Source organism: Petromyzon marinus, chromosome 50, assembly GCF_048934315.1.
Source record: "Petromyzon marinus isolate PM22_M1 ecotype Great Lakes invasive population chromosome 50, UKy_Petmar_22M1.pri1.0, whole genome shotgun sequence".
NCBI lineage: Eukaryota > Metazoa > Chordata > Hyperoartia > Petromyzontiformes > Petromyzontidae > Petromyzon > Petromyzon marinus.
Window position 1 is genome coordinate 6629599 of NC_133716.1, and position 13987 is coordinate 6643585.

General features: G+C 44.2%; 1 protein-coding gene across 3 annotated transcripts in view; it reads right to left on the bottom strand.

Annotated features, from left to right (window-relative positions):
• The window catches only part of LOC116953184 (astrotactin-2-like), a 483535-nt gene that overhangs the window by 13789 nt on the left and 455759 nt on the right, over positions 1 to 13987 (bottom strand). For all 3 annotated transcript variants that reach the window (XM_032973126.2, XM_032973123.2, XM_032973125.2), the window contains one exon: positions 636 to 777. In XM_032973126.2, the coding sequence (XP_032829017.2) occupies positions 636 to 777 (142 nt within the window). The remainder of the gene's footprint in view (positions 1 to 635; positions 778 to 13987) is intronic.

Sequence of the window (13987 nt, forward strand, 5' to 3'; positions counted from 1 at the left end):
CCAATGCGGATGCTTACACACTTCATCAGGTGCTTATTTAAGGCTGGGTTAACCTAGGGGAGGCCCAAGACCGGTTCAAATATTCATCACTAATGTTGGCCATGACGGGGAATCGAATTCCCTCGCTGATAATAAAATTAGTACCGTTTTGAAGAAACTCAACCAAAAAAAGGTGTTTTCAGAGACGTATCCTGCCATAGAAATGTGGAATTTCCACCACTGGTGGAAATACCACGGATAATCAAATTGAGGGGTGACGTGGCCTAGCGGAAATCACCACAATGATACGACGTTAAAGATCCCCTCACGTAGCTCGCAGGAAAAGGCCGGGCCTCAGGGTCAATGTGTTTTCAAAATTAAAAAAATCACACCGCAAATTGCTCAATTTGGATAAAACATAGCAATCATTGTCCCCAAGTGGCAGACTAATGCCCAAGTTTACTCTCGAAAACGAGACTCATCCTGGCACCTCAGGTTCTAATCTGGCGAAAAAGTATAAACTGACCCCGCTTAAACATTTCCGATTAAATTCGGTGCACACGTTTTACACCGAATTATCTCGGGGGGGGGGGGGGCATGAACGAGATGGGGTGCACACAGGAGCACACGGAAGTAGTGTCTCCCGCGGGACTCACTTGTGAAGTGTGTCGGGACGCAGGCACTGAAAGATGAGCGTGAAGACGCCGGGCAGGGGGCCTGATTTCACGTTACGGCCAATCACAACGCAGGGCGACATGGACCCTGACAGAAGGTCCTCGGTGAAGCTCAGGTAGTTCTCTGCAACGTAAACAAAACAACAAAATCACAAAATAAAATATAAGTTAGGAAAAAAAACGTGGATATGCGTGGATTAGGGTAATGCAGTGGTTCTTAACCTTGTTGGAGGTACCGAACCCCACCAGTTTCATATGCGCATTCACCGAACCCCTCTTTAGTGAAAAATAAAATGTGATTTTTTTCAAATTCAAGACATAGATATGTTTTTTACTGGTACACAAAATGAGCCGTGCATGAACATTACCTTGTTCAAAGAATAAAACCAACACAATGCATAAACTCACAACAAATTACATACCTGGAAATCAATGTGACTTCTGCTGTTGCCTTTGAGAGATCAGTTCAGATATGCGTGGCTTCACCTTGGCAAGTGCCACTCTCATGTCATTTTCACAGCAAAGTCTGTTCCTTTTCTTCGTTTTTATGTCCAGCATCCTCGAAAAGGATTGCTCACAAAGATATGTTGTAACAAATGGTATAAAAAAATCCAGGGCTTTCTTAGCAATAACTGGATACTTGTTCATTTGTCGACACCAAAACGTTGAGAGCGTTGTTGTTCTGAAGAGTTGCTGTTGAACCTGGCTCTGCTGAATTTCAATGATTTCGTCGAGGAATTCATCATTGACATCTGCTGTTTCAACAGCAAACGTGAACGGCTGTCTCACCCATGCTGGATATGACTCTCTTGTAGGGAAATATCCGTCGAGAGACTTTGCAAGCTCATCTAAGTGCGTGGCAATTGTTTGCTTCAGTTCCGTGGATACAGAAATATCTCCGATTCCAGACACATCTTCGATCTTACTTGCACAGTCGTCCAGAAGCGGGAAGTTTGCGAAGTTATTGTTCTCTGTTCGTCGTTTCCATAACGGTAGCTTTTTTTGAAAAGCCTTCAGGTGTTCTTCCGCTTCCATGATATTGACTCCACCACCCTGCATCTGCTGATTGAGATGATTGAGAGCTGCGAATATATCAGCCATGTACGCTAAAATGAGAATGAACTCAGGATTTTTGAAGCAATCTGCATGGCAGTGTTGGTGCTCTTGCAAAAACAGGGCTAATTCCACACGCATGGCAAAAACACGATTCAGCACCTGTCCCCGGGATAACCACCGAATATTAGAATGGAGCAGAAGTACCTCAAATTCAGAGCCCATTTCTTTACACAGCTCACTGAAGATGCGGTGCCTCAGAGCACTTTTTCGCACATAGTTCACACATTCCACCACAGTTTTTAATACTTCTGCCATTTTTGGAGGTAAGGTTTTTGTTGCCAACGCATGCCTGTGCAGAATACAATGCATCACAATGATGTGTGGTGCATCGGCCTTTACTACCGCACCAAAACCAGACTTTCTTCCCAGCATGACTGGAGCTCCGTCCGTACAAACTGCAGAAACCATATCCCATGAAAGATTGTTGTCTCTGAAGAAGTCATCCACAAGCTTCTTCACATCGGCTGCCTTCGTTGTTGTTGTAAGAGGCTTACAAAATAAAAACTCTTCTTTTATCATGTCGTCTTTCACATAGCGTACAAAAACAGCAAGCTGGCTTAGATCAGAAACGTCTGTGGTTTCGTCGAGTTGAAGGCTGAATTTTGCCGGGCTTGAAATCAGATCCGCGACTACTTGAGCCAAGATGTCTTTACTCATGTCTTCTATTCTGTCACTGATGGTGTCATTTGAAAGGGGAATTTGGGATAATTTACCTTCGGCCGCTGTTCCGAGTATCAGATTCGCCATCTTTAATGCAGCTGGTTTCACAAGTTTTTCACCAATGGTGTGTGGCTTGCCCTGCTTTGCGATCAGGTAAGCAACTTCGTACGATGCTGTCAGGATCGGTTTGTTAACAGGTACAAATCCAAGAGCAGGCAGAGTGGCCCTTTCATCGAATCTGGCTCTCTTCACCCTGAATTCAGCAAGTGTTGTGTTCTTGTATTCTCCGTCTCCATGCAGCTTCAAGAAGTGTTCCTTTAGTTTTGCCGGTGCAAGACTAGAGTTGCTCAACTTGGCGTTGCAAATCATGCAGATAGGACGCTCACTCCCATCACGTTCCGTGATACATGAGAATCCATGTTGTACATATTCGTCCGACCACTTTCTTCTTTTGCCCGACATAGTTAGTATGGATAAAATATTAAAGAAATCACACGACGTACGACAACAACAGTCACACGTTGACTACTGAGTACGCACTAAATTCCCCGCAGCGCTGATTGGCCAAGCAGTGTAGCATGATCATCTGCAGCCAGTGATGGCCAAGCGGGCCGTGTGTGTCATCACAAATTTACACAATAATTCAAGTGTGTCCGGACCTCCGTGGCGGGGGCTCTGCCGAACCCCTGAGATCGACTCACCGAACCCGTGGGGTTCGATCGAACCCAGGTTAAGAACCACTGGGGTAATGCTTTGCAACATGTGTTTGTCTGTGGAAGCGTATGTGTAAAACTTTTGTTTACTCAGGAGAACATCAGCTTATATTTCATCAGGGTCCTGTTAAGTCTCTCAGTAGAGGATGACAGTTATTACGTTTTTTTATTTTTTCCCAATTGCGCAATAATTAGCAGAGAAACATTCTTCAACTACACAACCAAAATGCAGCGCGAACCAGACTGTGGGAACGAATAGCGTTAAGCGGCGGTTCTTAACCCGGCGTGCAAGAACCCCCTGAGGGAGCGAGACGCCCTTTCTGGTGGTGCGAGACATGCCCAGACGTTTTTAAAAGGTAAATCTCAAAGGTAAATCTTCAAAACACGAACTAAGCACGGGCACGTAAGTGCAACTTACTTTGTTTCATCAAACCCTACGTATGTATTAACATTGTGCATTTAATTGTTTTACAATTTGGAGAACCAAAGGGGTGCAAGGCTGCGGTAAAGGTTAAGAACCACTGGTCTCAAAGTATGGGCTGTTAATCAAGGAGCTATCGAGGACAAATTAATTAGCACGCTCGCAAATGGTCCATTTTGCTTTTTGAGCGACGGTTTCATCAATTAGGCCAATTTTGAACAGGGCACTGCCCGAACATCAGCACAGCATTCTACTAAAGTGTGGTTCGTATTCGATCATGTTCACAAATGAAATAGTGCCTCCCCCCCCTCACCCCCCCCCCCTCCCCATTACACAGACGGACGGATAGAGCTAATGCATAAAGGCTTTCAACTTTGATTTGGAATTGAAAAGTTCAGCTACTGTACTTTCTTCTTCATTTCCTAGAATCTCCCTCCGATTAAGAATGAAAGAACATCTGATAATCATAGATTAAGGCGGCAGTTTTATCGCTGGAAAATATTTTTTTACCGAGTGACTGCCAAGCTACTGAATGTTTTGACGAAATGTAATTAGGAGTAAGGTAACACAAATACGAACGCATTGCAAGTTTGCGCTTGGGTGAGGTTGTGCCATTTGTCACGGTAATGCCAGGGTGACGTAACAACAAGAACGCCACTGAAGACTCGACTAGAGAACATTGTAATATGCCGAGCGTTTAACTTATGAACGCATAAATGTCTGTCGCGAACAGCCATGGCACATTTGACGTGACACGAGAAAGTGATAGGTATGGCTTAAAATAAACTGCGGATCTTATAAACCAAACTATCAACTATTTTTTTATTTTACCAGGTAAGACCCACTAAGCTATATAGTTCTTTTTCAGAAGCGACCTGGTCACAAATCAATACTCAATGAAGTAGCTTATCTTCTTTGGTGTGAGAAGAAATAGCTAAACTCAGCTATTTCAATGCTAAATTCTATGCTAATTCCTTTGTCAAGGCGCTTTGTTTCTTCTCACACAGCTTAAAGGTCGCGATCTGAGCGTGGCTGTGTTCGCTCCAGCGCTGTCCTCCAGACAGTCTCGTCCCTTCACCTGATGAAGGCCGCTTGTGTTGTGGCCGAAACGTCGTGAGAATTTTATTGTGCTATTTTATTTTATCAATTTATTATTTTATTCTCATTCTACGTGACTTTACCGAAAGAACCAAAGAAGATGAATCCTTGCAGTCACGAAAGCTTTAAATCCAAAAAGTAGCTTATCATTTGGAATGTATAGCAGACAAATTATCTAAAAGCATGTCTCTAAATCCATAATAGAGGTTTTGGGGTTAGATCGCGTAAATATATAGATGTTTCTTGATTTAAAGCTTTCGTGACTGCAGGGATTCATATTCTTGGTTCTTTTGGTAAAGTCACCACGTAGAAGGGAAACAATTAAATAATAAAAATAATAAACAATACGATTCTCACGACGTTCTGTTTACGTGACAACCTCTTTCTAGTTGGCTGTGTCGGGTGGTGGCGGGTTTTAACGACGCATTGATATGTTTACGCAATCTAATCCAAAAAAACTTCTGTTATGGATGATATTGGTCGCGAAAGCCTACGTGTTCAAATGTCTCTAAATGTCGAGGGAAAAACCGGAGGACCCAGAGAAAAATCCACGCGACCATAGGGAGAACACACAAACTAAAAATATACAGCAGCAGGCGTCAGGGTTGGGATCAAACCCACGACCTCCTGTATACCAGGTGAGGTAGTTACCGTCTCACCTTATTGTTCAATACACCCATATAAACACGCCCTATGGAACCATTTCCGTCAACAATTAATAAAAACAAGTGGAGACTAACGTTCCTTTTGTGTCTAAAGTATTGTGGGCAGTGGGTGACACACGCCTAGAAAATAAACACTGTAAAAGCGATAGTTGGTGGTTCGCCACACGAATGTTGTGACACTCCCTCCCCGTTGGCGTCGAGGAGATGCCGTACCCTAGCTCACCAGTAGGAGGCGGTACAGCAAGTTGACTAATTGCCATGTGTATCCATATCTACGGACATTGAGTGTTGTCCCCCCTCTCGCGCGTGCGTGCGTGTGTTTTCTCCGGGCACTCCGGCTTCCTCCCACTTGTGTAAACACTCATCATCAATTGTCTGAAAACATATTAAAATAACAAACCCAATATGGCAGGACCATCCTTTTACGATTATGTGCGGGCTTTCCTGGATACATAAGTAAAATAAGTAAATTATTGGTCGTGAGGGAATCAGAATCAGACTATTTATTTATACTGGAGGAATCCGATGAGCTATCAAGCTCTTTTTCACAGATGTCCAGGAGGGAGCGACCTGGCCACAGATATCCAGTAGGACGTGCGTGGCCAGTAGGACATCTGTGAAGCGAACCAAACCGAACTTTCTCAACAGAACCACAATTCAGTAGGAAAATTGCCGGGGTATTAAATTAAGGATGTGGGCCCATTGTAAAGCACTTTGAGGTTTTCAGTCCAATCCTCTTAACATTGACGACCCCCGTTCCATTTTGATTTAAAGCTTTCGTGACTGCAGTGATTCATATTCTTGGTTCTTTCGGTAAAGTCATGTTGAAAGAAACGTGACTTTACCGAAAGAACCAAGACTATGACCCCCGTTTCAGTTTGGCACCGACATCCAGATAAGTCTACACGCACAGAGACATCGAAAGTAACGATGTAATCGCACTCTGTGCACCCTTAATGGAACTTAGGCATTAAAAATTCACATAATACACAGATGCATAATTGATAAACAAGTTACATTTACAATTCGAGGCAAATACAGTTTTAAAATATTATCATCCATCGGTGTCGGTTAGTTCTTGAACGCCAAATAATATAATCCTCATGATAATAATAATCTGCACTTAGAAGGTGCCTATCACAAAACCTATCAAGAGCTACCCACTGCTGGATGATGGCGTTCCCATATCACCGCCGTCCCACACAATCTCGTGAGCTCCATCTCCACATTGAGCATACGATATGACGAGCTCCCTGCATTGATTGTCATTCCATCACCAGTCCCATCCACCGACCATCATCCCTTGGAGCATTACGTCAAGCCCAAGCCCCACAAACTTGTCTCACTTAAGTCGATGTCTCTAAATTCCCACTTGTTCTGCGATCAGCGCGTTATTATTTACGTCTCGGTGTCATGTGCAAGCGATATACTTGCGTTATAAACGGGATAATGGACTGAACAAAGCTGTACATGTGAGACAACAAATAAATCATTATTGAATAAAACTGCAGCGCTCAATCACGATGAGTCATTCAATCGCCGGGGATGTGGATATTTGGCCTCCTCTTCCACTTTGGCAGGAAGTCTCGGAAGAGCTGGAAGTGACCCACACTTTGTTCTACCACGTGTGACACGTGCCGTACCCATTTACACTGCTGGGTGGATAGGGGCGCAGGGATTTGATAAACTTGTACGTTTGTTTTAGTCCATGAGCCCAGACCAGATGTTTCACTTGTTGGTACCAGCTGTTCAGGCATTGCATTAGTGGCTCCAATTTATTTGTGGCCAAAAACAGGGAATTATGTGATAACCACTTCGAGTGAGTAGGGCTCATCTTATTAACGATATTAATAAGTTAGTACTCCGAAATTCTTGCTACCTTAACTTTGGTGGTACCAATCCAGAAGTGAATAGACACTTCTGGATTGTAAGTCCAGGTTGGGGCATATGGAATTCGTTACACCCCCCACTTACATCACCGTAAGCCACCCAGCCACTGCGCTTTACATAATGTCAGCTCTGGGGGGGCCTCCACTGTGATGATATAACAATATAGCAGACGTTGAATGAGGTAAATCTGCTCACGTTGCCCACGCATGCGAAAGATTTATTTTTAAAAAATTCTGCTTTTCAGTGCCTTTATTGTTGCAAGATTGGTACTGGCACGGGCAGACGACATGACATGCAGGTCTTTTATCGCACGTGCTTGCCTTTAACGGCATCTGGCACCACGCCACTCTACCTCACCTCCAGAATAATAGAATAAAAACACACGCACAAAACTACTGATGACCCAATGATGGTGGAAAACAACTGGCCCTTGCAGACGCAACGAACGGAGTGCATCCAATAAAGACAGTCAAGACCCAGACGCCTTTGGGCAACAGTGTTCAATAGCAGGTGAACGTGAGCCCCCTTTTTTGAGAGTACAATTAAGAAAACGTGTGCGCTTGACTTCAGATGACAAAGTGCTCGATTGTTTGTATATACCATGTATACAAATCCTCGGCTATACACGGCGGGATTTATCTTTGAACTCTGGTTTCCTCCCCATACGTAGCCAAAGTTTGATTAATAGAATTGGCCGAACGAACTCAGTGACGCAAGGACCCACCTGAAAAAAAGGCGTCTTGAGACTTTGCAAGGATTTTCCTCGGTAAATAATTTGCATAGTTGTTATAATTATTATCACTGTGAGCAAACTGTACTTATGAGGAACAAAAACAAAAGCGCAAGGTCCCTTCACATTGTATATTTGTTTTCTTACGTCTTCCAACCAGTGCCGGATCAAGCTAGAGCGGGGCCTGTAGCATATGTTATAAAAGGGCCCCAAATAATAAAATAACACAAATATTAAAACACAATTTTTTAACTTGCATCAGTAAAGTGAATTGTATTTTTTCACTTGCTATACAGCCAGATAATACGACAAATCGCTAACCTTAAACACACAGTCGTTCATAAAAGTTCAAGGCGGTATAGTACTATAGTAATAGAGCAAGTGCAGAATCACCGAACCGGAATTGATAGCTTGAAAGCGTTTAGCGCGGGGCCCTTGAAAGTGCGGGGCTCCCGTAGCTACTACACGTGTAGCGACTTGTGCTACTAAGATCACCCGGCACTGCTTTCAACACCATGCCACGAATTCCGGCTCGTAGCTAATGCATTTTTAAATGTTAAATGCCGCCGCGTGCTGCACTCGGGGTTTTATTCCCGTAAATAAAAGCCGCAATTGTTTCAATGGACGGACTCGACTGAATTATTTCTTGTAATTAATCTTTTAAAAATAAATATATAAAACATTCATTATCTCCTCTGCAATTCCCTTAAAGGATATTCAGAAGACCCCCCACCCCCTCTCATCCTCCAAGGCCCTTTGTTCATTGATAGACGGCAAGGATAGAGCCACAAGAGTAATCATGATCATGTACACTTTATGGACCAATCAATCACACTTTCAAAAGATAAACGATAATAGTTTGGTATGGCACGTCTGATTGGTTTGGAAAAGCCCCTTGGTTTTTTCATTTTGATTAATAACACTCACTTAATACCACTTAAGCGTACGCGATATATTTAGTAACGCGTTGTCTGCATGTGTATCCTTCATTTTGTCGCGTGACCCACGGTTTACTTGAAAGTGACAGGGATTTTCTCTCCGCCTCTTCTCGACTGAAAGGCAACAGTGACAGATTCCAAGTGGTTTTTTTTTTAGACTTTGTAAAATTAGCTCGCCGTCAATAAACGTTTCCACGAAACGACTGATTAATTCAGCTACTGGAGTGAATACAGCGCAGCCACATGTCAAAGCCAAACTCCGGCAGCAGACGACAGGAGGTGAAGCCGCCCGTCAAAGTTATTGTGGAATAACTTTGCCGACCCACACAAGACGCGGGGTGGCCATCATCCAGCAGTGGAGTGACACAGGAGTTGTCCACACGCATGTTATAAAACACATCACCCACCCCCCCCCCCCCCCCCAACTGTGCTGTGTTGGCCACAAGATGTGCTCAATAGGTGCTCCAGCTCTCCCTGCTGTCTACGACCGATATTACAAGTGGCGCTCACCGATGACAAAGTAAATAACTGCGCACGACTTTGGGCATCAAGGCCAGAGCCAGGAGTGGGCGAGGCCCCTGGGAACGCAAAAAAATGAGTACCCAGCGCACGTGCGTATAGTGCCTTCCACGGGTGGGTTTATTAGGCGCACTGACTACGCGTAGGGGAGCTTGATTCAATAGTCCCTTGCAACGGCCACAAGTCCATTATATATCACCCCTGCCCCACCACGATCCCTTTCCAGCAACATTTTATTCCATTTGAATCCACCCACCTTTTTCAATTTGAAAACTACCGCCATTCAGGCGACTCTTCGCGACTGGCTCCTCCGCTTAGCACCTCGCCTACCGCTGAGCCACTGGGAGGGCCCACCGCGCTGCATTAGAACAGCAACCGTTCGAATTCAGCGCATTCGTGGACGAGTCGCAGCTCATCGATGCACATCGGTCTGTCATGCCAGGCCAAAAAATAGCGACTCTGCAAGGATGGACAAAGTCTCATGCTCAGTAAGGTGAAGAAGCTGGCCGGACATGTGTGTGCTCATGACCAGTTCTTGTCGTAAAAACGTCGGCACCACTACGCAACGATGCCGAGTGGACGTATCCCAGCCAACGATGTGGTCTTTGCACAGACCACATCCCACACTCTTGAAGCTGAGCAGACGCGCGCATGGCACCAGAGCTGGTGCATTCACATCATGATCGCGAGGAGAAGTCCTCATTCTGAAGCTGCCACCAGTCATCCGAGGGTCAATCCCAAATCGTGGTCGGCCAACGGGGCCTGGCACGCAGCATGGGTCCGGGGAGTGGGGCCGTGAGAAGGGGGACAACCACTGCAACCTCGCAAGAGACAGCGGTTGTCCGTGATGTACGCACATGGAATAAGTGGCGACATATGGGACAGCACAATAGCCATGCATCCGTTATATCTCGCGCACCCCTCCACTGCCTTCCAGCAACTTTCAACGTTAGTTGAACAAATTGGAATCCATCCTCTTGTTTCCTTCCTACTGGCCAATCAGCGGACAGCTTGCCGGTCAGACCAGTCTTCTAGATTGGCTGCTTGTCTCAGCTTGAACATGGCTTAAACTAAAGGGAAAAAAAAAAACAAATGGGAGGGTCATGCACTTGAAAGTTGATTTTGGCCTACTCTTCCACGCCCGGCGAATTGTCTTGACAGCGGCGGGAGTACCCAGGTTTTACTGGACCACAGCGAACTGCCGATCAACTGCAGTGCAACCACTGTCACTGCTGGGTGGACAGAGGCCGCGGGAACTTAAGGCGTTCTCCCAATCACTCTTTGGTTCTTTCGTTAAAGTCACGTCGAAAGAGAAAATAAAAAAAAATTAAATAATAGCATACGACGTTTCGATTGCAACACAAGCAATCATCATCAGGTACGAATGAAAGAGAAAACAAACCTAGTAAACTTAGAAATATAATGCAATACAGCACAGATAGTCGGCTAACATAACAGTCAACACCCTACCTGGTTGATTACTTTCTTCCAAAGATTGCTAAATTTAAGAGAGAGACAAAACACAGAACCGGAGACACACAGACAGACACATGAGCAGAGAGAGATAACACAGAGACACACCGAGAGAGACACATATAGGCACCCATCGTTTCAACTGCCAAGCCCACGAGGTGAAAATCGAACCGGCGGCCGGCCTCTGGATCGCGAGACTGCTGGCACCCGGCGGTGAATGTGCGAATTCGATGTTTCTCATCTCTGGGTTAAGCTCGGGTGTCAAGACGTTGCGGGTGGATGGAGAGGGGGGGGGGGGGGCAGTAAAAATGAGGGCTTGGACCACAGGGGCACAGCATGGATTTCATTTGAATATGTCCATCCACAGCAACCTTGCCTCTGAACGTTATATATAAGTATGGCAATGTTAAAACAAAACTCAAAGCTCCCGGACAAAGGTGCGCCTTTGTTTGGTAACATATTGCTCTTTCTGCTTTCACTTATTTATGCCATATCACAAAATAACACCTGCGATCAATGATGGCGTTTGTATCCTAGCAATAACAAATCAAAAACAATACTCTGGTTTCTCACTTTGATTTTTGTTATTTATATATCCGTGTAAAACAAAAACAAATACGTAAAATATACACCTTGGCTCAATTAATTCCGTAAACAAATGTTTTTTTTACTTGTTTTATTTTACTGAGCAAGGCAAAAAGAAGTCACGCTTTGACAGGATAACTTCACAGCTTTTCCTTAATTCCCCCCCCCCTACAATTGACACTGTCCCAATATGTGTTCGCAATAAAGTAGACTTTAGGGTGGGGGAGCGGTGCGGGGGAGGTGGTTGATATGTGCCCGATGAATACACAATAGACCTGTTAAGATGAAACCCATATGGGCATGGCCGGTGCTGGTTACGTCAATCTAAAAGCATGGGTGGTCCAGGTGAGTGTGAGACCCTGCCCGGAGCAGACCTGCTGGCCACGTTCGATTGATTCAAACAGTCGGGTGCAGCCCTGAGTTTTGAACACCAAAGTCAAAAGTGGTTTCCAGCTCAGATGAGCATTTGAGGCGATGAGCTCTTCTGTTTATGATCCCGAGCCTGGTGGTGGAAATCCCCACATTCCTACGGTGAGGACTAGTATCAGCGTTGGTCACAACCACCGCTGACTGCTCCACAAAGTGGTACATGTTTTTTAGCCCCCGGAGGTATGATGGGTCCCACGTCAACTCTCGAACCAGGATTTAAGCTTGCAACGTTCCGATTTGCGAGCCGCTCGCTCTGTTGCAGAGCCACCTAGGTCGATTTTCTTGAACACCAGGTCTAAGATACCTAGACTCAATTGTACCACTGACAATCTGTATGGCCTCTGGCAGCTTGATTTCTATCAAACATCACGTTAATTTCAGAGAACAACAAACATATAAGCAGGTAAATAACATCGTGACCACTGTTAACTTCAGCTCAGCTCAGTGCGCTTGGGGCAGGACACGACACAACAAGGGATGACAGTCGGTGACGGAGAATAATAACAGAGTAATAAGATCGGCAGCCAAGGAATACAATTTGTCAGGTAGTACATCTACCGGGGAGATGGAGCAACGAAATGAGATTCTTTTCTCGGTACTCGGTAAATTATTCTGACACAGGATCGCGAGAGATGTTAGGAGGCTTGAAGAGATTATCATCCAGCAGTGGAATGACCATGGCTGATTATGTTGATAACACGCATAATTACTGAGAGGATTACGAAGGCATTAAAAGTTGTAAATGTGGTCTTTCTTAGTTAAGATAAACTCTAATCAGTTATCAGCAGGTAAGGTTTCCAAGTGTTGTGGCAACATCTCCGATTAGCATGGTTGGTTATGTATGGTGTGAAAGAATTTCAACATACATACATTATTTTTGATCCTTCACTCTATTATACTCATTCAACCATCAATCAAATGAATTAACACTAGTACACCTTCCTTGGCCATCTTAAAGAGCTTGCATGTATAACAACAAAAATACCACCAATTCTTTCGATCTTCAGTTGAGGTAAATCTCACGTGTACAACAAGATAGCAACTGTTGCGAATATATTTTTCCCACTTCTGAGCGGACTTAACACTAACTTTAGCAGGCAGCGTTTATACATGGTATCAGCAGTGACCAGTACAGGACACTGTTAGCTTCCCACTGTGATCCCCCTAAGGGGCTGAGTGAGTGAGTGTGCAGTTTGTAGAAACAACCAGATTGCATCCCACCTAAAAAAATATGTGGAGGGTCACCGACACATGCACAAGAGTGGTCAACATGAGTCTGACGACCAAAGGGAAAGGAAGACTTAAGGGCAGATGATGGTTAGGAGACTGTCAGGGCAGTTCTTGGAGATCGCTGCACATCGTGGTGGCATCGATGGCTCTGACCTTTGATCTTGATGTAAACATTTGCAATTAGATGATTTTTTTAAAGACAAATTTTGATCTTTTGTTGTTGAGATTTTTTGCATTTTGTGACAATTTAGCATGTGTTTGTGCCAACAAGGTGAGGTCACTCGATGCCACGTGACTGCCACCTTTGCTGAAATAAGCACTGAAGTGATCTTTTTTTTAGATAAATCTCAAATAAATGAAAACAATTAGAATTTTCCAAAATTGAGTTCTCAAGCCCGATTGTTATATTTGTGGTATATATATTTTGTATTAATCTCATATATAATGACATGGATGTAAGTGCATAAACTACACGGAGCAGTTGAAACTATGGGGCAATTTTCTTAAAACCTCCCTAACCTCTGCCCACCCAGGACGTGTGGCAGAGCATGTTGTGAGTACTTTCACTTTTTCAAAATTCTTGCCAGCGTGGAAGAGTAGGCCAAATATCCTCCAGAGGGACTCTCTAGCAAATCTCTTTAGAGGAGGCCCTGCAGGTAGCAGTGGCATGAGCAAGCAATTGCAGGGCTGCACTTCTATTTAGCGCTCGTTTTTTTATAGTTGGGAAACGTTTCTACATTAATCCATATAAAACCTCCACTAAAAAAAGAATTGCCTTCAAAGTAGTATTTCCATGCATGTATTTTCATTTTCTATAAAGTCCAAAAATGTAATTTCAATAAGCATTAATGCATTAAAATACATCCT